This window comes from Anser anser (assembly GCF_964211835.1).
Source record: "Anser anser genome assembly, chromosome: 3".
NCBI classification, from domain to species: Eukaryota; Metazoa; Chordata; class Aves; order Anseriformes; family Anatidae; genus Anser; species Anser anser.
This window is the reverse complement of record NC_139722.1, coordinates 16188374-16210309: the sequence shown is the minus strand read 5'-3', so window position 1 is coordinate 16210309 and position 21936 is coordinate 16188374. Positions and strand designations below refer to the sequence as shown.

General features: G+C 52.7%; 3 protein-coding genes across 5 annotated transcripts in view; all 3 read left to right on the top strand.

Moving 5' to 3' along the window:
• GRHL1 (grainyhead like transcription factor 1) overlaps positions 1-12590 on the top strand; it is a 38196-nt gene extending 25606 nt beyond the window's left edge. For 2 of the 3 annotated variants that reach the window (XM_083827983.1, XM_083827982.1), the window contains exons 10-16: positions 1426-1513; positions 2937-3076; positions 4272-4309; positions 4392-4480; positions 6006-6091; positions 8004-8068; positions 9743-12590. In XM_083827983.1, the coding sequence (XP_083684109.1) occupies positions 1426-1513; positions 2937-3076; positions 4272-4309; positions 4392-4480; positions 6006-6091; positions 8004-8068; positions 9743-9857 (621 nt within the window). In that variant the 3' untranslated portion in view covers positions 9858-12590. The remainder of the gene's footprint in view (positions 1-1425; positions 1514-2936; positions 3077-4271; positions 4310-4391; positions 4481-6005; positions 6092-8003; positions 8069-9742) is intronic. The other variant, XM_083827984.1, reaches the window with a different exon arrangement.
• RRM2 (ribonucleotide reductase regulatory subunit M2) overlaps positions 1-21936 on the top strand; it is a 65427-nt gene that overhangs the window by 8472 nt on the left and 35019 nt on the right. The gene's annotated exons all lie outside the window — the stretch shown is intronic.
• On the top strand, positions 13103-21875 carry KLF11 (KLF transcription factor 11). Its single transcript, XM_083829212.1, has 4 exons — positions 13103-13230; positions 15697-15951; positions 17454-18435; positions 20313-21875. Exons 1-4 carry the CDS (start codon positions 13189-13191, stop codon positions 20627-20629), a joined length of 1596 nt encoding a protein of 531 aa, XP_083685338.1. The 5' UTR covers positions 13103-13188; the 3' UTR covers positions 20630-21875.

Below are 21936 nucleotides of genomic sequence, written 5' to 3'. Positions count from 1 at the left end.
CCTACAAATCCTGGTGATGGCTCTGTCTGTTCCTCGCATCGAAGACAGTGCTGTTCTGGAGCGTGAAGTTTGAGTGGCAGAACTTCAGTAATTCCATTCGAAAGGTAGAAAACACTGGGCTGGAGCCAAATGCGATCTTCCTGCTGCCGTCTTCTGCGGTCCAGCTGAGATGTTGCAACCCTTTAGGTAAGGGAAGCCGCCGAGGGAGGCGGTGCAGCCGTGCTGAAGCCCAGGTGGGATGTCTGTGCCGTACTGCTGGGGCCTTTCTCAGCTTTAGGGGGACAAACCCACCGCTGGCTTTGCTTGGCTTCATTAGGAACTTCCTTCTTTTTTCCACAGCAGCTGCCTGAAGCTGCTCGTGTCCCTGCTGCTAGCCAGGGGAAGAGGTGCTCTTCCCATGCTCTGCGCTAGGCAGTTTCCCACCCCCTTGCCACGTGTTTTTTGACATCTCCGCTGCTGTAGCTAATCTGCTCTTCCTTGCAGCGCTGCACGAGGCCGTGGGTGTGTTACTGGCAGCTTTGCAGGAGCGGGGATGGGAAGTAACGGCTTCCTGGAGCTCCCCTGCGGCCAGATAACTGTTACCCTGCTTGACAGGACGGGGTTTGGGGAGAGCTTGTGTGTTCCAGCTGGGGCAGTCATCCGATGTGTCGGGCGTCTGCTTTGGGTCGGTCGCCTCGTGCAGCTGCCAGTGTGCCATCCCTGCCTTACCGTGGGTGTCTGTGCAAGCTGGAGGAGCGAACGTCATTCCAGTGCAAACCTTCCTTCCTTCTTCCTCCCCGTTAGAGCTGCCTGCGTGTAGCTAGCAGGAACTAGGGCTCCCTCCCCACTGCTGCTGGGGCTGGGGTGCCAGGGCGGTGTGGGCAGAAACCTGGGGGCTGTGGCTGCTGCCATAGCCTGGCGCTGACACGAGGAGAAGAAATAACGCCTGCTTTAAAGTGACGCGTGTCTGCGGCTTTGGATGGGTGGAGGCTTGTACGAAGGCTGCTGGCTGCACGTGTGACACGCAGAAAAGTGTCTGGCACTTGGTGATCCCGTGTGGCTTCGTTTTCTTGGATCACCATTTAGTGGTTACCTAGAGAACTCTTACACTGAGAAAATGTGGAAGTTTTTCCTGTTTCAAACACTTCAGATTCGTTTCATGTCGTATTTCTTATGGTTGTTTCTGCCGTGGGTATCTTTTGTCGTCACATCCCTATCTGACTTGAGAGACAAGGCAGTGGTTCCGTCTTGGATATGGTTGCCGGACTCCTTTAGGTGACAGGACTGGGAGGTAAATGCTGGGCAGATCTCAACGTTGGTGTGCTCTGGTACGCTGAAGCTGACCTCCGCAAACACAGCTCTTAAAGAATCGGTGTTCATGCCTCTGGGTGAAAACCCAAACTAAAAAGACCTTCCCTCTCTCCCCCTTCCCTTAATCTCTGGCAGGGAGCAGAAAGGAAGATCAGGGATGAAGAGCGAAAGCAAAGCAAAAGAAAAGGCAAGTGCACTGACCCCAGCTCTCAGTTGAATGCCTGTAAGTAGAAATTACTCCGCGAGTATTTTAAGTAGTAGATCTCGTTTTGGCTACACGTAATTTGTGCACTAGTATTCTCCTAAGTCCATTTTTTTATCCCCCATGGAACTGGTTTTGTTTCAAGCTGTTGTTTATGGAGTCACTCCTTGTTTCACTACTTACTGGGTCGCTTAGGCCTTTGCTTTTCCATGTGAGTGAATGAAGTGAAGGCCTTGGCGCTCGTCGTGTGTAAAGGCTGTGGATGGAGCTGCCTCCTGCTAAGCGCCTTTTAACTGCTGCGGATGAGGTTTTGTGTTTTGACTAGTTATTCGCTAACAGAGCCGCTTAGAGGAGCATCTCCCTGCGCTCACCTCTGCGTGGGGCAGGTGTGTGCTCTCCCCTGCTTGTCAGAGCCAGGCTATTAACAGCCCGGCTGGTTCAACAAGCGTGCGCCTCCCAGCTTGCTGGGCAGGATTTTCCTGACGCAGCAGGTACGGGCAGCTGGAGCAGCTTCAGAAGAAGATAATGCTCTGAGGGAACCCGTTTGCTCAAGGGCAGGTGGAAAAAGGGATGGGTTTTTGCTTTTCCCCCCGAGTAAAAGGTAGGTGTAGCACAGTCTCAGAAATGCAGTAGCCCCAGCGGCTCCCAGAAGATTTTTTTTCTTTGCGTAACGGCTGCACGGTGCCAGCAGTTTCAGTACTGACTCCCAGGGTCTTGAGATTTTACAGAAGGTGCTTTCTAGGATGAATTTCCTAGGTTTGGGTTTAGCCTGAAGTGACCTTTATTTTCCTGGAAAGTCCAAGCCATTGCTGTTTAGGTCTTGTGTGGGGAGTTTTTAATTGCCTTAAGCCATTAAGCTGTCGTGCCCACCTCCAGGATCTGTAATACCATGTGCCCGCGGATTCAACAACAGCAGCAATTATTTTCACCCAAAGTCACCAACTATTTTTTTTACAGAAATAGAGCAATCTTGAGAAAAAAAAAAACACCAAAAAACAATGGCAAGTTAATTCTTTGTCTTCCTTCTGACTTTCTGGTGTGGGAAATTGAGCAAACTTTTGGGGGAATACTTGGGCAGAAGAGGGGAGCTTGAACCATCTTTTGCCCTCTGTTTGGTTCACTTGGCACGTGGAAGACCTGGGTTTCTCTGGGGTGAGTGGTCAGACCGCTCCGCAGCCTGTTTTAATGCTTGAATGAAGTCAAGCAGCTCGCTTGGATGGAGCAAACTCTTGCTCCTCTGCAAAGCAAGCTGTTTCTTTGGGGTCCAGGCCCTCACCCAGGACAACCCAGGTCCAAACTTCTCTGCTGCGGGAGGTTCTCCCTTTGACCCTGCCTGCAGGGTACTCGTGCCCAACAGCCTCTGTGCATTTTAACTGATTTAGGAAAGCTGCAGCCTCGTCACCGTTTACCCTGTCCTCCAACCCGCTCCTTGCTCTCTCTCCAGTCTCCGACGTCAAAGTGCCCATGCTTCCCTCGCACAAGCGCACCGACATCACCATCTTCAAGCCCTTCATGGACCTAGACACGCAGCCAGTCCTCTTCATTCCCGACGTTCACTTTGCGAATCTGCAGCGCGGTGCTCATGTAAGTCCAGCCCGCGGGGGTGGGGAGGGCTGGGGGGCGTAGTTGCAAGAAGTCTGGGATGCCGCGCGTGTAAATAAATCTGAAATACCAGACTGTCTGCAGCGAGGCTGTAAACAAACACAGGGCGAGCCTTAAATGACCAAGGGACGTTGCTCCTAGACGTGTTGGCTGGAGTTAACTAGGGATGTTGTCTAAATTAATTATTTTCAAATGAACTCCTGTTGGTAAGAACCTGAAGTGATTTTTTTTTTTCCAAAGCATCTCCAGCCGAGGGTTCACTGAAGGAACTGCAGGCTGTTTTTCTCTTGTAAAGTCTGTCGGATTTCTGGTGTGCTGCTGTAGACCTCGGGCTTCTCCCTCTTCAGCCTGCTGCAGAGTGAAAAGCCGTTTTGCGGAGCTGGCAAATGTCTCAGCTTTGTGATCTGCTGCCAGAGCACCCTGCCTCAGCATTCCTGGAAAGTCCCAGCCGACAGGAAGCTGGAAGGAAAAAAAAAAAAGAGTGCAACCAAATTTCAAAACATTCAACTTCGCTGTGTCGAGAGTTCTGGCACGTTCTGACAGAACGTTAACCTTACTTTTAAGAGCATTGCCTGAGCTCCTAACGGGGATTGGGAGAATAAACTTGTATCCGTAAGATTGTGGGAAAGCACATGTTAAAAATCAAAGGCTCTACTGCTGAGTGCTGATGGAAGACACCGCACTAGACAGAAAACTGATTGGCTCTTGTATGTTCCCATCTTTAGCATTTGAGATCCTTCAATTTCTTTTATGAAACGAGGTGAGGAGGATGCTCAGTGGCTTCTGGAAAATTGAGTGCTTTTGATACAGGGTTGAAAGATAAGAAATGAATTCCAGTTCTGGATAAAATATTTTATAACCCTAAGCAAAAAATACCTGTTTATTAAAATGAAGGCAATGTTTATTGCTTGGACCAAACGTCTTACTTCTAGTAGGGTAGTTGTGGTGAGCTTCCTACCTGACAGCCTCTTTCTCCCGTGTCCTGTACCGATGTGCTTTATGAGCCAGCTGGGCGGGTGACCCACCTGCCTGTCCCTTGCAATTCCTCCCATGGGTTCAGGGGTCCTCCCTCCTTGAACAAAAACTCGTCACTGGAGGACCCTTGGGTGGATAGCAGCGGGATCATCCAATGTTCTTCTGCGTAAGTCAAAACAAATCTTCTGTTTGTTTTTAAAAGGTCCTTCCTGTTGCTTCTGAAGAGCTGGAGGGCGAAAGGTAAGAGCTGTGCCACTTCAGCCTCATCAAGTTCTGTCCGTGTAACTGTGCTGTGGCTAATGTTTTGTCCTGTCAATGACAGCTCCAGCCTGAAGAGAGGAGCTTATATTGGTGAAGAGGACTTCATCGCTAGTCCTAATAAGATGGCCAGAATAGAAGAACCAAAAAGAGGTATTGCTTTCTCCTTTGAAGACTGGATTGTTGTGGTACTTGTCTGTCTGGATAGAGAGATGGATCTGAGGTTAAGGAGTTGGTTTTAATTTATTTTGGAATATATTTTAGCCAGATGTTCTGCCCCTGGATAGTAATTGAAAGTACATGTGCCAGGATGTAGTTCAGCTCCACAAATCCTTCTGCCATGTCAGAATTTATGTTTTTTTCTACCAGCTTAGACATGAACTGCCTGTTAACTTGTTATAAGGAAAGAGGTGCAGGGGAGATGAAGAGTTTACCGGTCTCCTTGGTGGATTAGGGGAGAGAATTCATCAGATAATCCAGTACAAAATACTCTCTGTAAGACTTGGAGTGTTCAGTGCCAGGAACTGGTTCTGGGTGTAAAACTGTTGCACCTTTCATGGGGCTGGAAGACAGGCTGTTTGCCACCAAGAACCAAACTGAGAGAGTATTCTGCTTATTTAAACCCGTTATCAACTTCTGCACTTTGCTGTGGGATTGGACATTGCTGTGGGGTTGTGGAGGAAGATGAGATCCCTTTTGGATGAGATCCCTTTTGGAGATGGTGTTGAGGTTTACCTGCCTGATTACAGCTGTGTGTGGAAGGACAATGACAAAGTTTAGAGGATTAAAATTCTGATGTGGCGAAGGTTAAAGTTCCCAGGTTTGATGCGAATGGGGCTACTTGTGTAGTCTGTGTAAACTCATAGGAGCAATGGATTTTACAAAAGGGAACGAGGCCTCTTTGTTTCTCTTGCTGCTGTATGCCATAAAAGAAGACCAGCGGGATTATCTGTCCTTTGGCTGCTGTAACATCCTACCTGTGCTCTTACTCAGCGTGTGCTGCCTTTAAACCTGCGGTCCTTTTTTTGAACCTTCCTCTAGCAGAGGAAATCCAAGGTGTTGTGCTGTCCCGAGTTCACCTTGTTCAGCTTAGGCCAGTAACCGTGCTGCGTTGCAGGCGTGTAGCTAATGAAGCCTTGTATCCGGTCCAGGCTGGAATACCTAGTCATTAGAAGATGGATTAAAGCTGGCAAAGACGTCCAAGTCCTGGCTTTTTAGCTGTTAAGGCCTACTCCTCAGCCTTAATGCAGTTCTTAATGAGGCTGATGTTATGCACGCTGACTCTCTGCTAGCTTGAGAACGCTAGGGGTGCTTGTTAATTGGGTTTCTTCTTTGGTTTCCCTCCTAGCAGGAAACTGAGCCCGCAGTGAGCTGAGGTGGTACGGGTATTGCTGACACATGGCATGGGGAAGGAGGACAGGAGGAGTGGGGGAGCACACAAATAAATTAGTTAAAAAGGAAGAGGTGGCCAGGTTGGCTTCACCTACTGTGACAGCATCTATCAAATTATTGTGTTGTGCAAGATGCCGTGACTTCATGCAGTCTTCAACGTCTGGTGAATGTACATGTCTGCATCTCTTCAGGGCATCTTTGTGTATTACTCCATACTTTGCCACAGTCATATACAGGTCTTTAAGGAGCAGTTACACAGCTAATTCCTCTCGGATTTGTTTTTCAGTGTTGCTGTATGTCCGAAAAGAGTCAGAAGAAGTCTTCGATGCACTTATGTTAAAGACCCCGTCTCTGAAAGGCCTAATGGAAGCTGTAAGTAATAAGGCTGTTTCCTAGTCCTTGCCCCTAGTTTGGGGAAAAAAAATGTGTAGTTCCTGGCTGTCCAGCTGTTGTGCCCCAAACAATCATAGGAATGCTGATCCCAGTTTGTGTCCTCGTATTCCTGCTGCTTTGGGATCAAAAGCAGGAGGCTGATGCACTTTTACTAAAGGGAAAATGAGTGTAAATAACATTTCAGTTCATTGTTGAAGGGGCTTGTGGAAGCTTCCCTTTTAAGTGACCTATTTCACACACTTAGGGTCCGAGTGTAAAAAGGTGTTTCTTAGCCTTCCTGAAAATCCAGGCTTGTCTTTTTTGAGTTAGTCCCAAAATGATAGGTGCTGCTGGAAAGATAGAGACTTCTGGGCATGCTTGTTGTACGGGTTGTGTTCGGCCACGTGGCAGAAGCAGTTTTGAGGGTCTTTTCCTAGTTGAGTCAAAAAATGGTCAGTGGACTCCCACTTACCATGTCCAAATGTCTCAAAATCAGAGAGAATACTTCCATTAGGAAATGGAGTGATTTCTGGAATGGGTTCAGTGGCTTGGGTTTATTTTGGCCTTGGAAGCCTTGTTTGGGGGCCACCCTTCCCCCTTCACAACCTGCTAGTGAAGAGCTCTTTCTAAGTCCCAGCTTCTGAGTGTGCTTGAACAGTTTTTTATCTATCTGTGCACACAAGCATGAAATTTATTCCCTGGTGCGTGACTTCCAAAACAGCCTTCCATCACCCCTGCTGCTGCTGTGCTGCAGAGGAAATTTGGAGCTTAACCCTGAGGAATGGCGTGATGCTTGGCACAGGCTCAACGCTGACGTTTCTGCCCGTCTTTCTGTGACTAGCGCCTTGTCGCGGCGCAGAGGACAGCTGTTTTGTGGCTGCACAGCCAGGTGCTGCCATTAGATTTTGGACCTGGAGATGGGTCTGTAGCCCGAGTCTCTGTCCTCCCTGTGGGGCTTTGGGTTGTGAAGTTCTTGGGCTGTTCTCCCCTGTGAACCTGGGTGAGGAGTTAGAGGTGGAAGAGGAATTCAGTTGATGTGTAGTTGCTGGGAGCAGCTCCAGCAGCGGTGGGCTGTTGGTGCTGGGACACCCGAGCTTTGTCAGCACAGGCAGGCTGGATGTGGGGGCCAACAGGTAGCGGGAGTGGAGGCTGGGAAGTCCGCACTTACCCCATTATCCTGCACCGAAGCTGCGCCTTTATTGTTTCACTTGGACTCCTTAAAACAAGGAATCAAAAGCTCACAAATGCAGGCTGGAGAACCCACCCTGTGCTTTTGTGTCGTGTCCCTACTGGTTTGGCGCTCGCTGTCAGTGCAATAGAGCAGTTTGCCTGGGTAAATCAGACTTGGGATACCGGCCTTGTGACTTTTATGGCAGTCTGTATGATGAAATGCCATGCTTAGAGGCTGTGGTTCCACGTGGAGAACCCTCTGATGGACAAGGGAGACATTTATGATCAGCTTATGTCTTTAACAGCAGAGTTCTTTGCTCTTTTGCTATTTTTCCCCCCTCTATCAGCCACTGTGATGACTAGTTTTCGCCTGACCCCTCTGACACTGACTTTAAAAATGGTTTTCAATATGCTGAAGACATCCCAGAGAGGGTGCTGAGCGCTTGTTTCCTGTTTCTGTCTCTGTGTGGGCTTTTTGTTGGGTGGGCGGGGGGTTGCCTGATGAGAAGTCAGTGGCCGGGCTTAGAACATTTACATTTTTCGCAGTGAAGTTGGCAAACTGCAGAGGAGGGGTTCTCATCTCTGGGCTTATCCTTGTGCTCTGGATTTGGTGTTGCCCTGAAAGGGCAGAGCAGCTGTTTTGATCTGCAGACCTTTTATTGTTCCTTTCTGTACAACAGTAAGTGGGAGACAGCACTAGCAGTCTCCTTGCTTTACAAAGGCTTTCTTCCTTTTGTTCTAGATATCTGACAAGTACGATGTTCCTTTTGATAAAATAGGAAAGATCTTCAAAAAATGTAAAAAAGGGTGAGTATGTACCCATGCTGCAACTCTGAGAATACGGCACCTTTTCCCAAACCTGTAGGCAAATCTGCTTTAAATACCTCTATGGACTGCTCATATGCAAATACCGTAGCACAGAATTATTAATGTTGGAAAAGCCCTCCAAGATCACCAGGTCCAACCGTCCCCCTACCACCAATGTCACCACCAAACCACATCCCCAGACACCACGTCCAACCTCTCCTTGAACACCCCCAGGGACGGTGACTCCACCACCTCCCTGGGCAACCCCTTCCAATGCCTGACTGCTCTTTCTGAGAAGAAATGTCTCCTCATTTCCAACCTGAACCGCCCCCTGGTGCAACTTGAGGCCATTCCCTCTAGTCCTATCACTAGTTACCTGTGAGAAGAGGCCGACCCACACCTTCCTTTCAGGTAGTTGCAGAGAGCAATAAGGTCTCCCCCGAGCCTCCTCTTCTCCAGACTAAACAACCCCAGCTCCCTCAGCCACTCCTTATACAACTTGTGCTCCAGGCCCTTCACCAGCTCCGTAGCCCTGCTCTGGGCACGCTCCAGGGCCTCGATGTCCTTCTTGTAGTGAGGGGCCCAAAGCTGAACACGGTGTGTGTGTGCACCGCATACTGATCCTGTTCCAGTGCAGCTCATGGAGCAAAAGACTGGAAGGGTCCCACAGAAATAAGCACTCTGACTTCTCCTACAAAACCAAGTCATTGGACTTCTCTGATCTAATTGCTGTTTGAATCAGAGTTGATCGTGCCAGAGGAAGAAGAGTTCAGTCTGTGTAAAGGCTCCCAGTGACAAGGAACCGACTTCAACCCCTGTTAAATGGCTCCAGTGGCTAACTGTGCTCAGGGTGTCTACATTTGGCTACAGTTACTAAACCCGCTTGTCTTTTTGTGCGCTACATTGAAAAGAACTTGACAGGCAGAACACCTGCTCCGCACAAAGGCGACGCTCCTTTTATTTTGTAACATAGCTGAGCTCATGAACACACCTTTATTTTTCCTTTTAATCTTTCAGTAATTTTTTTGGTCCTTCTCTAAAGTCACTTCAGTTTCTCAGCCTCTTCCCCCAAGTCCCTCTGGTCAGAAAAATAAGTCCTTTTATCACCTTTGGAATGTGGTTTCAAGAGTTGTGCTTTCATAGCAGAATTACTGCCCCAGAATAACTGCAAAAGTTATGAATTGGTGGTGGCTAAAGCGCTGGTAAGGACAGTTTTGTGAAGGACAGTTGTGTGTATTTGTGTGCACACAAATACGCAGTTATTGACTGTCCTGACAAGCAAAAAATGCCCAGGCATCAGCACTTTCTCCGTTGTGAGCCCTGCAGGGCTTTGTGCTGAGTCTTTCTAACTGTCAGAGCAGTTCAGAGCCCCAAGGTTGCTCAGGTGTCTGCAGCATCAGAAGGGATTTCTGCCAGTTCTGAGATCTCTTCCCTCCCTGGTTCAGGAGCTAGAGTTACCGCTTGCTTTCAGATCATTCAAGGGTGGCTGCAGCCCTTGATGACAGCTTTGGGTAAAGAACAGCTAGATCCCCGGTAGGAAGCGCTGAGGGAGGGACGGATGGGCAGGAACCTCGGGTTACCTCTGGGCAGCCCCAGCTCTCTGAGATTTGTGTGCCTTTGCTGCCTTCGGCGTGTGGAACTCTAACATTTCCCTGCCTTATTTTGTTTTTCCAGAATTCTGGTCAACATGGACGACAACATTGTGAAACACTATTCTAATGAAGATACCTTCCAGCTGCAGATCGAAGAAGTCGGGGGATCTTACAAGCTCACTCTCACCGAGATCTAAGATCGCTGATCCTCTGTGGATTTTAAACGAAGGTCTCGAGTGAACATTTTCCCATAATTTGGTGTGTTGGGTAAAACACTAGTCACCTTCTCCAGGAGCAAGCCAGGTGTCGGCTCGTTCTGGGGATCAGAGTAGTGGTTTTGCTTAACACCTTTGTGTTTCTGTTCTTTCCGGAGAAGGTGGTAACGCTCATGGCCTTATTTGCACTTGAAATGAGCGAGCAAAGACCAGCAATTAAATAGAGAGCATGTATAAAACACTAGTAACTACGGGAGGGGAAAAAACCCTTGGAAGGTGGCCTTTTAGAGTGGTGATATCGTATTTATCTCTTCAGTACCCACGTGTGAGCCTGTTCTCAGCTAATAGCGTTGTGTCGGACTGTTTCCTGTTAGGTAGAGCTGCGGAACTACTACTTGACACTAGGAGGAACTGCGGCAGGTCAGAGAAAAGTCGTTGTGATGTTTACTCGTTAACAGGGCAGGTTGTTGAGATCACTTGTGTCATTGGGGGGGGGGGAACGTAAAAACTGCCTTGCTTATGAAGAACTCGCCTTAGTAACTGTGTGAACTCTCATCAGATGAAGCTATATTGTATATAAGTGCAATATATTTTTGAAGGTTTGTAAATGTGTACATACGAGTGATATATATATAATATATATAAAATACGGTGTTCGTGTACATACCACGAATGTATGCAATGAAGCCCATCGAAAAGGATGCCGTACGCAGGGGAAACAGGTATTTAACGTAGCTATTTAAAAATGGACAAACCCTTAACGTGCGCCGAAGGTGGGCACGCGTTTGGACGTTGGCAGAACGCCCCGAGACCTCCTCCTTCAGCACGCGTCCTCCTCCGTGGAGGGAAAGGTACCGGCTCTCTCCTAAACCCCGAAGCCTCCTGGAGGGTGTGTTTTGGTCTGCAGCAGCGCGTTTAAAGCTCCCCCAGACCTTCCCTGAGCCTGGCGGTGAGCGTTTACCCCAACGGCAGCTCAGGCAGGATGAACCCGTGGGGGAGAGGCGGTTTGCGAGGATGTCAAGAGCTGGGAGCGGGGCTTGTGGCCCAGGAAAGCTGCCTGCCTCCTGCTGCAGCAGGCGGGGTGGTATTTGGGGAGTTGGGGGCTGAACATTCCTGGTGTGCATCAAAAGGGGGGGAGAGACCAAGCGAGGGCAGCTGGTAGCATGAGTCCTGAGCCCAGATGGCAGCAGGGAGAGCCAGAAACCTCCCCAAGCTGCTGTTGTGCCACATTTGTGCTTACGAAGGAAAGGGAAGGCGCCCTCTGATCAGCAGTGAGTGAGAGGTGCACAGGGGAATGGCAGCACTGGGCTCTAGGGCAAAACCCTGCGTTATAGGGCGGCATGTGAGCAGGGAAGGGCGAGTGCTGGGTCGATTTCCCCTCTGTTTTTGGTAGCGGTCCGGACTCGTGATGGGTTTGTCATGTTTTCAGGCAGAGCAGAGCTGGGAAGAGCTGCACGCACTTCGCCTAGGACGCGGAGGTTGCTCTGGCTAGGATGGAGACGTAGGATGTAGGGCTCTACCCAGCGGTACTGATGCTGCTTCATTGACGCTCGGTTAGGATTTGCTGCTTGGGGCAGGGAGGCCAAACGCCACGCCGAGTTTTATAAACGGGAGTAGAGCCCGCAGGAAACAGGAGACCCGCCTTTTGCTCTACTTGGCACCGAGAAAGCCCCAGCTGGAGCCTCGTGCCCTGTTTTGAGCCTGGCCGTCCCCGAAGAGCACCGTCCCACTGGAGGGGCTCGGGGCTCGTGCCCCACGAGGAAGGACCGGGGCATGGAGCTCGGGGTCAGCTTCCCCGGGGAGGGCTGAGGAGCCAAGTCCTAAACGTGTCGAAGCGTTCTGCCAGTCCAGTGCGAACAGAGCGCCAGGTAGCGGGCTTAAATTGCAGAAATTCAGGTTTACACATTCAGAAGGTTGTTTTGTTTTTTTTTCCTAGTGACGGGAACAGGTCGGCCTGGGAGGCTGCGGAGTTTGTCAGCGGGGGGTCTGCAGAGCTGGGCCAGGGCTCGTTGGTCGTGGCCCTGTGCTGAGCCCAGGTGGCCGCCTGAAATCCCTCCCCACCATATTTTTTTTTTTATTATTATTATTTTATGACTTAGCGAGATGTATTTTGGGGTTTGTGTTCGGGATCCTGAGCCGGGTCCTACGCCGGGCGCCGCGTCCTCTCCTCCTCCTCGCGCGGTGCCAGGAGCCGAGCCAGCGCTGCGGGGTGACGGCCACCACATCGAGCATGAGGACGGAGCCCGGGCCTCCGTGAGCCCCAGGAGAGCAGCACGGCGCCGTGACACCGCAGACACCCGCCGTGCCCTGCGAGCACTCGGACTGACGTGGGACCTGCCCTTTGGGCTCCCCCTCACCTTCCGGGGAATGGAGTTACTATGGCAAGGGAACTTTTTTTAAACCTGGTATATAGATACGGAATATATATATTTACACGTTTTTATCGAAAATGGAAGTTCTGTGGCAGAACCTGAGGCCCGGGGCAGGGCAGTAGCTGTAGGCTGCGCAGAGGTAGGGCGGCAGTTCTTTGCCGATAACCCACGGCTGCCGACCCGGGCCTGCCGCTTTGTTTTCCCCTGGGACGCGGGGCTTAGAACAGTAGCAGTGCTGTCGCGCGCGCGTTGCGGCTCGCGTTTTGTGGTTCCTCCTGCTGCGTTTTGTAACCCGAAGTGTATTTTACACCCAGCTATTAAATTTTTATATGGTCATTTCTAACGCCGAGCCCTTCCTTCAGTGGGGCGGGGAGGAGGGGGTGGGGTGCAGAGCTCGGTAGGGCTGTGGGGGGAGCACCCCAAGCCCTTCCCCTTCCCACCAGCGGGTTTTTGGGGTGCCCCGCCCCCCCCGTCCCCAAAACGCCCCCCAATTTAGGGCGCCCCCCCCCCCCACCCGCTGCCCACGTGCGGCGCGGCACGCAGCGGCAGGGCAAGGCCGCCAGGCCACGCCCCCCTCCGGCTAGGCCACGCCCCCCTCCGGCTAGGCCACGCCCCCTCCGGCTAGGCCACGCCCCCGACCTTTCCCCCAGTTTCCAGCGCCTCGCCCCGCCCCCTCCCCTCCTCGCCTCCTCCTTGCCCCCCCCCCCTCCCACGCGGCGCCCCCCCCGCCGGCAGCCCCGCGGCACGCCGCGATCACGCCGCCCGCCGCTCCCCATTGGCCGAGCGCGGGCCGCGCCGCGCGCTGATTGGCGGAGGGCCGCTCCCCGGCTGGGCGCCGGCCCCGCGGGCGGGGCGGGGCAGGGGAGGGGAGGGGGCGGGGGCGCCGCGCCGCGCCGTGCCGCCAGCCCGCTCACACCGCCGCCGCCCGCGGTGCCCGCGCCATGCACGGCTCGCCCGGCCCGGGGATGGGCGATGCGGCCGCGGTGAGCGCCGGCACGGGCCGGGGGGGTGCTGAGGGAGGGGAGAGGGCGGGCGCTATGCTTGATCCCGGGGGGCGCAGCGCGGGGCCGCGGCGGGCACGTGCTCGGCGGTGAGGGGACCGTTAGGCGGGGGCGGGGACCTGGGGGGAGATCGGGACCTGAGGGGGTGTGGGGACCTGAGGGGATACCGGGACCCTGAGGGGGTGTGGGGACCTGAGGGGAGATCGGGACCTGAGGGGAGATCGGGACCTGAGGGGGTATGGGGACCTGAGGGGGTGTGGGGACCTGAGGGGATACAGGGACCTGAGGGGAGATCGGGACCTGAGGGGATACCGGGACCCTGAGGGGGTGGGGTCGGGACCCTGAGGAGATACCGGGATCCTGAGAGGATATCGCGATCCTGAGGGGCTGGGGTCGGGGCCCTGAGGGGATATCGGGATCCTGAGGGGCTGGGGTCGCTATCCTGAGGAGATATCGGGACCCGGAGGGGCTGGGGACGGTTCCCTGAGGGGATATCGCGACCCTGAGGGGATATCGGGACATGAGGGGCTGGGGTCGTCATCCCGAGGCGATATCGGGACCCGGAGGGGGCTGAGGGGTGGTCGTCGGGGCCGTTGCCCTGAGGGGCGGTGGGCGGTTGGGGCGCTGAGGGGCGGTTAGGACCGTTACCCTGAGGGGGCTGCGGGCGGCACCCTGAGGGGAGGTGGGGACCCTGAGGGCGGCTGGGGCCGGCACCCTGAGGGGCGAGGAGCCTGTGGGACCCCGGGTTCCCCCCCGGCCCCTCCCGGTGCCGCCGCCTGGCCCCGGGGCGGAGGAAGCGTCGGCGCCGCGGGGAGCAGCCCCCGCTTCCTGCGGGGGGCCCGGCGCTGCGGCAGCGGCGGGGTGAGGCGAGGACAGGCGGCCAGGCGTGGTGCTGAGCCGCTTCCCTGGCAGCGGGCAGGGCCTGGCCTCGGGAAGCCCTTTTTTATTTATTTATTTATTTTAATTATTTTTTTTTTCTTGAAGCAGGGGAATATTTTGTCGCGTTGCTGCAGGGAAAGCCGTTCTCCTGAAATGTCGGCTAAAAAAATAAAAGAATAAAAGAATAAATGTGCCGGCTTGGTTTTGCCTGCAGCTGAGCTTTGACAAACGCTCTCAGGCTTTCTGGCTGCCCGGTGCCGAGCCTCACGTGGTGTGGCACCTATTTGACAGGTGATCTGGGCTTGCACGCTGCATCGGTGCTTGCCCTCATTCCAGTTTTCGTTATTTTCAGTGGAGATTTTTAATTTATTTTTCTGAGCAGCTAACCCCTTGGCTTCCTAGTTTAGAGTGCTTTAGCCCCTTCCTGTCCCTAGCCTTCACGCCTCTGCACTGGGTACCTCATGTTTTAGGTTAGAAAACCCTCTGAGAGTGGCTCGCTCCTGTTTCAGATCCGTTTTGTTGGAAACATTTGTGTCTCTGTAGTGGCAACAGTGTCACACACGCATCTGTATCCCTGTGACACCGCTGAGCTTGTTACTTGAGTCAGTAACAAAGCTCCCGGCCTCCAGTCCCAAAGGGATGTCACCCAAGGAGCAGAGTTCCCTGTAGGGTTTGAGGCTGTGATAGCAAGGTTCTTGGTTTTTTAATTAAAAGCCTTTTCCTGCAGTATATCAGCGCTGCATAGCGGCATGGGGCTTGAATTTCACCCTGCACTGCTGAATCCCAGCCTGTATGAAGTCCCAGAGCTTTATGAAGTTGGGGTGCCCTTTCACAGGAGAGTCGCGTGCTGCCGTGTGTGCGTGCACGCACGTGTCTTCTGTGATGCTCGCGTTTGGAAACAAACCAATACGATTAGGTTTGTCTTCGTGGTACTTAGTGCATTTTGGGATATCGAGCCCCTGTGCAGCGCCACGCATTTTTTCAAGTGCGATACCAACAAGTCGCACTGCGCTTCGAAGGCTATTTTCCTTCCTTCCCCCCACCCCAGTCTTCCTATTGGTAAAAATAAGATTGAAGTGTCTTTGCGACGCGTGGTACCCTGAGCCAGAGATCAGACCTCAGAGCATCGTACCGCCAGCCTGGAAGCTACGTTCTCAATGAGGCAGGAGTGAGATTAGTGCTAAATACCAGCAGTCTTTGGGGTCCTGGGAGACAGCCCTGTCTAAACAAGGTTGGAAGTAGAATTCTTCTCTTTTTTGCTTGTGTGCAAGCAAGGGCTGTGTGTGTTCAGAGCGGTGTCATCCAGGAAAGTAGCTCTGGAAACCCGAGCTGCATGTTACACATATCAATTCCTTTCCTGCAAGTCATTTTTTTTTTTTTTTAAAGAAGAGTAAGGGGGTGGGGAGGCGAGCTGGCAGGGGGAGGGGAAGAGTTGAGCTGCCTGGTAAAAGTCTTGCCGCAGGCCTGGGATCCGTTTCAGATGACCTTCATGGCGAGCAGACAGCGTGTGGGTGGTGTCAGCTTTGTCTCCGGACGTGTCCTAACAGCCGGTAATCCGATTGCGTTTAGGTTGACATTGTGGACATCTACGAGTCCATCCGAGAACGGCAGCGCCACGACAGCGAGAGGTCTTCCAGCGGCACCTTGGAGCAGAATGACATCGAAGCTGTCGAAGCACTTGTTTGCATGAGCTCCTGGGGGCAAAGATCGCAGAAGGGTGACCTGTTGAAGATAAGACCCCTTACGCCCTTCTCGGACTCTGGCGATTTCACAATGCACGCCGAGGCTACTTCTGAGTTACCAAAGGATTATTTGTCTACACTGGTAAGAGAAACATGACTGCGGAATAAGCGCGTGATGTCTGGAGGTTACATCCCTGCGATGTTTTAATTTACACGGGAAGGATGCTCACCTTGCTTACGTGTCCCTGCAGGGAGTAGCCACAGCGTGGCCAGTGCTGTGTGTGTATGCATGGAATAGTGAGGGGGGGCCTTGCTGAGCTTGGGGCTTTCTGCTGTCTCTGGGTAGCAAATGTAGGGATGCGGGAGGGCAGTTTGGGTGCTGGCTGGAGGTTTCGCAGGACCCCGGAGCACTGAGGTGGGCAGGGACCTGAGGAGGCCCTGGCCCAGCCCCGGCTCCAGCAGGGCCACCCAGAGCAGGGTGCCCAGCACCACGTCCAGGCGGCTTCTGAAGGCCTCCAAGGAGGAGACCCCACCGCCTCTCTGGGCAGCCTGGGCCAGGGCCCCGGCACCCGCACGGTGGAAAAATCGCTTCCTGCCTCTTGGAGACTTCTGAGTAAGAAAGGCAGAATGAGCCGTGGTGATTCAGCGCTGACTTATCTGGAAGTGCTTTAGGAAAAAGGCTCCTGACGACATTTGGCTTCGCTCTGATTGCTGTGAGAGAAAGTACAGGTTACCATTATGAAACAGGGATTTTAATTAGTTTTATGCTATGTTTCTACATGTAGCCTGCTGTTTCTCCAGAGCATTGGCCTACCCTGGCTGACTAATGTCAGTTGAATCACTTTTTTGTTGTTGTTGCAATTTGTGTTGCAATAAACGTAGATAAAAAAACAAAACAACAACAGCAGAAAAGGCAACCCTCTGTGCCACTGGGGTTTTAGAAGGCTAAGCCCTCTTTCAGCCAGTAGACTTTCAGTGTGCAGCTAGGTCAGAAGAAAGGAATAGTAGAGGAAAAAAGGCTGAGGTGGCACCGCAGCTGGCTGCTGGGCTGCTTCCCTCTGACTCCTGGCACTCAGTATTGGAACTGTCTCTTGAGCAGCGCAGGAGCCAGGCGTGGGCTGAGTTTTTGGTATTAAAGGAGGAAGGAGAGGTGGTGGCGGCAAGAGAGCCCAGAGAGAAAGGGGTAGGCGAGGGGGGAGAGCAGTTTGTGTGTTTATCCTACTGCCCTGCCAGCTGATGGGGGATCACTATTAAAAAACTGAGGTCTTGCTGGAAGGCAGCAGTTTAAATGGCACAGTATTGCTGTCACGGGTCAGTTTGCTGCGAACAGCGGAGTGCTCGTAGCCTCTTCAATCCGTACCTGTTGCTGAGGAGGAGAAACGAGAGGGTTTTCGTAAGGCAGCGAGTAGACATGGAACATCTTAAACAGGTTTACAGTCTGCCTCATTGCATTCCTGTTATTAGTGTGCTTTGAAGCCTGTTCCCAATGGCCGTCAGGTGAAGCAACACATGCTTTAACTGGTTTCCCCAGGAAGCAGTTTCTGAGATTCTGGGGAGGGGGCTGAATTTTCTTTTCGCGGTAAAAACCGTAGAGAACCGTGCTGTGAAGCTGCAGTGTTGTGTAACGGCGCTCTCTTTGTGCAGTGCATGACCCCGCCGCACAGCCCGGACTTCGTCGAGATGTCGGCCGCGATGCTGCTCTCCTCCCAAGTCACTTACTCCAAGCCGAGGACTGTCATGGCGAATACGGCTGCCTGCTCGCTCACCTCCACCACTGACGCGTCCCCCGCGAGCAAGCCGTCGGTTATAAGCGTGGAGAGTCGAGTGGCCGAGCCCTCTGCCCCGCAGCCGTGCCGGGCCATGGCCACGAGCGTGATCCGCCACACGGGCGACAGCTCTACGTACCACCACCTCCCCGCCCCGCACGAGAAGACGCAGGTGGCGCCGGGCTGCGGCGCTTCCGCCGAGTGGTGCGGAGCAGCCGACCGAAGACATTCCAGACCGCCCCAGGACGCGTGTGCTGCTGCTGCTGATGTCATCAACAAAACCTCTCCGGTGCATCGACCCCGTGCGCGTGACTGCGGCGATCCCGCGACCAATAAAGGGCAGCCTCCAGCCCGCCCCGCTTCGCCACAGCCCCACGTACCAAAGAACTGTGACAGTGACTCGCAAAAAAGAGCCGCCCCGGTGACGCCCGCCCCCGTGTCGAGCCCCCAGGTTCTGTGCCAGATCTCCGTCCCCCTGAGTAGGCAAAGCAACATGATTAACGCCTACGTCAAGCCTCCTGCTCCAGCGGTCTCGGCTCCGATGAAACCCATCTTACCGCAGGCAGCCCCGCTTTCCCAGCCCCTGCTCATGGGACCTTCCGTGCCTCAGGGGACCGTCATGTTGGTTCTCCCGCAGACTGCTGTCACGCAGGCACCGCAGTGCCCGCAAGCAGTCATGACTGTGGGGAGCACCAAGTTACTGCCCCTTGCTCCAGCCCCCGTGTTCATCGCTTCCGGGCAAAGCTGCACCCCCCAGGTGGACTTTTCTAGGCGGAGGAATTACGTTTGCAACTTCCCGGGGTGCAAGAAAACCTATTTCAAGAGTTCCCACCTCAAAGCCCACCTCCGCACCCACACTGGTGCGTAACGGGGGGATGGGCCCTGCCGTCGGGGTGCCGAAACGCGCGGCTCCTCTGGGAGGGGTGGGAAAGGGAAGGGGCAGGTGATCAGGAATTTTGTGCCTCCTCTGGGAGAAGAGAAGAATGTTCATTCTTCACGGGCGGGCAAAACAAGACAGACTTTGTTCGGAGACCTCAGCTGACCCCGTAGCGTTAGCTGAATTTCACATGCTTTAGTTGGAGCGAAGCGTAGCCCGCTGCGTGCGTGTGTTTGGATTGGAGTGGACCTCTGCCATCTGGACTAGGCTGAAGTGAATTGTGCAAGGTTTTGTTTTGAGCGTGGAGGGATCTCCAAAGCGTAGTACAGGTGGTCGGCGTTCATTTTGGTAAAGGGAAAGCAAAAGGGAAGAGAGAAAGTCAAATGCTGCACGTTTTCCTAGAGCTTTGTCTAGGCTAAAGGGGTGGGCATTAAGGTTTTGGGCTACTGTGCTGGGAAGCAGAGCTGCTGCAGGAATGTAACTGTTTTCACTTACTTTCAGAACTCCCTTTGTGTGAGTAAATGAAAGTTAATTACAGTTAATAAGAGCTAATTGGCTCTGTAACACCTGGTTAGCGTGGAGGCAGTATAAATGTGTTTTACTTATCCTTCTTCTAGCTCAGAGCTTCTGTTACAACTAACTTTTGAGCTCTTGGAAGGGACTATTTTTGATGCTGAGGGACAAGGATAGCAGATTATTGGTACAGAACAGCTCATTCAAACATTTGTCTATTTTTTTCCTTGCCTTACTTCCCCCACCCTCTGTGGTTTGTTGGAAGGCAGCTTCCATGGCAAGGCTTCCCAGTAGGTTGCCAGCCTGTCCGTACAGTTCCTCTGGGAAAAGAGCTTAAACTCTGCGCGAAGCCGATGATCCTTGTAAAGCAGAGCTCGGCTGGTTCAGCCGCCGGTTTGCGGGGACGTGCTGCAGGCTGCCGAGTTAACCTGGTGCTGTGGGACAGCCACGGGCTGGCAGCACGTGTCTTCTGAGCCCGGACCGCTGCCGATCCGCGGGGAAGCCAGCCCGCTGCACGGCACCAGCGGGCAGAGCAGCTTCAGCTTGCTCCTGCTTCATCCCACTCGTTCAGCTGCCATCACTCACCCAGCGCAGAGCTTCACCCCTGCGATGAGGACAGAGCTGCTGCGGTGCATCCTTTCCGCTGTGCTTCTTGTTCTGCTCCAAAGAGATGCAGTAAATCTGGGTCATGTGCTAGATGTTTATCTGGAGGCCTGTGGGGTGCGGGCGGTGGATCACATCGGTTAGGACGGTTCCGACGTTAAGCAGGCGCCGAGGTGACGCTGAAAGCCTTCCTGGCTGCTTGCGCTGCCTGGCAGACGGAGCTCCTGTCGGGGTCTGGGCGTGCAGGCGTGTAGGGTGGCAGGTAGGGCTGGGCCGTTCCTCGGTACGCCACGCGGATATGCGGAGCTGGAGCGCTTCGGTGGGCCTGGGAGGTTAGATTCCAGGTTTCTTCTTGCCCACAATGTTTGCTGATGTCGTGTAGCGGTCACAGAGCTGTGGCCACGTGGGAGGGACAGGCTCAGAGGGATTTGCTTCTGGTTCAGTCGATAGGTAACGTTGCTTTGTGAAGAATCGTTTTTCCTTAGCTGGGGTTTTGGATAATTAAAAAAAATAGGCTTGATTAAAGAACATTTGAATAGGTGTGAGGAAATCAGTAGAAACAAGACCGATGATTTTTTTCCCTGAAACTGGGATTCAGCTTCTACCTCAGCAAATGGTGGCTTCCTGCGTGAGCAGTTCAGTGAAACAGATCAGATTTTGCGAGGTAGGCTGTAACTTACAAGTTAGTTCTTTGATGAAATGGAGCTTATTGAAAATAAGTTGCGTTTCTTTTGTGTCCTGCAGGAGAAAAGCCTTTCAGCTGCAACTGGGAAGGCTGTGACAAGAAGTTTGCCCGCTCGGACGAACTGTCCCGCCACCGTCGAACTCACACGGGAGAGAAGAAGTTCGCGTGCCCCGTGTGCGAGCGTCGCTTCATGCGCAGCGACCACTTGACGAAGCACACCCGCCGCCACATGACCACGAAGAAGATTCCCAGCTGGCAGACAGAGGTTGGCAAACTGAACAGAATCACCACGGTGGAGAAACCGAAAAGCAGCAGCAGCAGCAGCAGCGCTCTCGGTATGCTCATCCCCGTGCCGTCATCTGTCTGCCAGGGCTAGCCTGAGGGCGCGCCGCCTCCACCAGCTTCCTGAAAATCGGGAAGGGCTCTGCTGGCTGCAAGAGAACTGACAGTGCGACCCTCCTCCCCCAGCGTGTCTGCGCACACTTCAGCTTCCTTCTTTTTAGGTCCTCGGTTAACAATGCTATGTGAGAAATCTGGCCTGTCTTTCCTCACCCCTTCCCTGTGCGTTGTTGTTTTCCATTTTGGGGCAAATGCAATCACCAGCACTTCAGGAAAGCAGAACTCTTTTTGAAACGATTTCGGCAATAGGTTAAAAAAGTCACTTGTAATGCTTGCTGTTAATATTCTGATGGACAGTGAAACAGGGTGATTTTTAATTTTTATACTAGTGTTTTCTATACCAAATATATTTTGTATTTATTCATTTTGGTCTCGGTATGCAGGCAAATTACTCGACCTGCATTAGTAGGGGTGTGCAGGATGAGACCCAGGGCTTCGGAAACGATTTTTCAGGAAGCCTAAAGAAACGCATTCAGAGCATTTTGTAAACTCACGATGTTTGAGAACTCAGTGTTTGGGATTGTAACGCTTCGGGATCCCGATCCTGCAGCGGGCTGCTGCTGTTACACCCTCCTTGTGCAGCTGGCATTGGAGGTTTGAGATTTTGAGATCTGTGTGCGTCGTTGTTTCAAAACACAACAGAATGATTGCAGAATAAAAGTCTTGAGGATTTCAACCTCAACCAAGTCCATACCCTTTGTGAGTGGGGGATGCTGTGACTTTTGGTGAAGCTCGACGTGCTGGGCACTCCCGAGTCCACGCTCCACCTCAGCAAAGTTGGGAGGAGCCAGGCTGCTGTGATGGATCTGCTCCAACGGATGCAGAAGCACGAATACAGTTGAGCAGCCTTGACACTAAAAATGATCCTTTCGGTCCCACTGAACCAGCATATCAAAATCTACTGAAAAAAAATGCAAAAAGGGCAAGATAACCTGTGAATAATTCGCTGGGTCTCCGGGGGTGGTTTATTTTTTTTTTGAATACAGGAGAAATGAGAAATCAAGTTTTTTTATGTATTGTGGATGCTTGTGCACCTTATAGGAAACTGTTCCAGGCTTTCATTTACCTGTATCGAAGCACCAGAGGAAATACTAATCGTGTCTTAACTTAAAAAATAGCCACCGTGTCCGCCCGATGATGCTCTCTGTGTGGCCTTATACTTCCCCCCAGTACTTTGTATGAAATCACCCTTTTCTATTAAATGAAATACTCTCCCCGCTGAATGGATTTTCTTTACGCTGGGTGTAAGTGTGACCGGGGAGCGAAATCGTTGTTCCTACCCGT

What these genes read in the sequence shown, in the direction of transcription:
- KLF11 (XM_083829212.1), top strand. Translation starts at nt 13,189, where the DNA reads ATGCACGGCTCGCCCGGCCCGGGGATGGGCGATGCGGCCGCG. An exon ending in AGGATTATTTGTCTACACTG is followed by an intron (nt 15,952 to 17,453) that starts GTAAGAGAAACA and finishes CTCTTTGTGCAG; the next exon opens with TGCATGACCCCGCCGCACAG. An exon ending in CCACCTCCGCACCCACACTG is followed by an intron (nt 18,436 to 20,312) that starts GTGCGTAACGGG and finishes TGTGTCCTGCAG; the next exon opens with GAGAAAAGCCTTTCAGCTGC.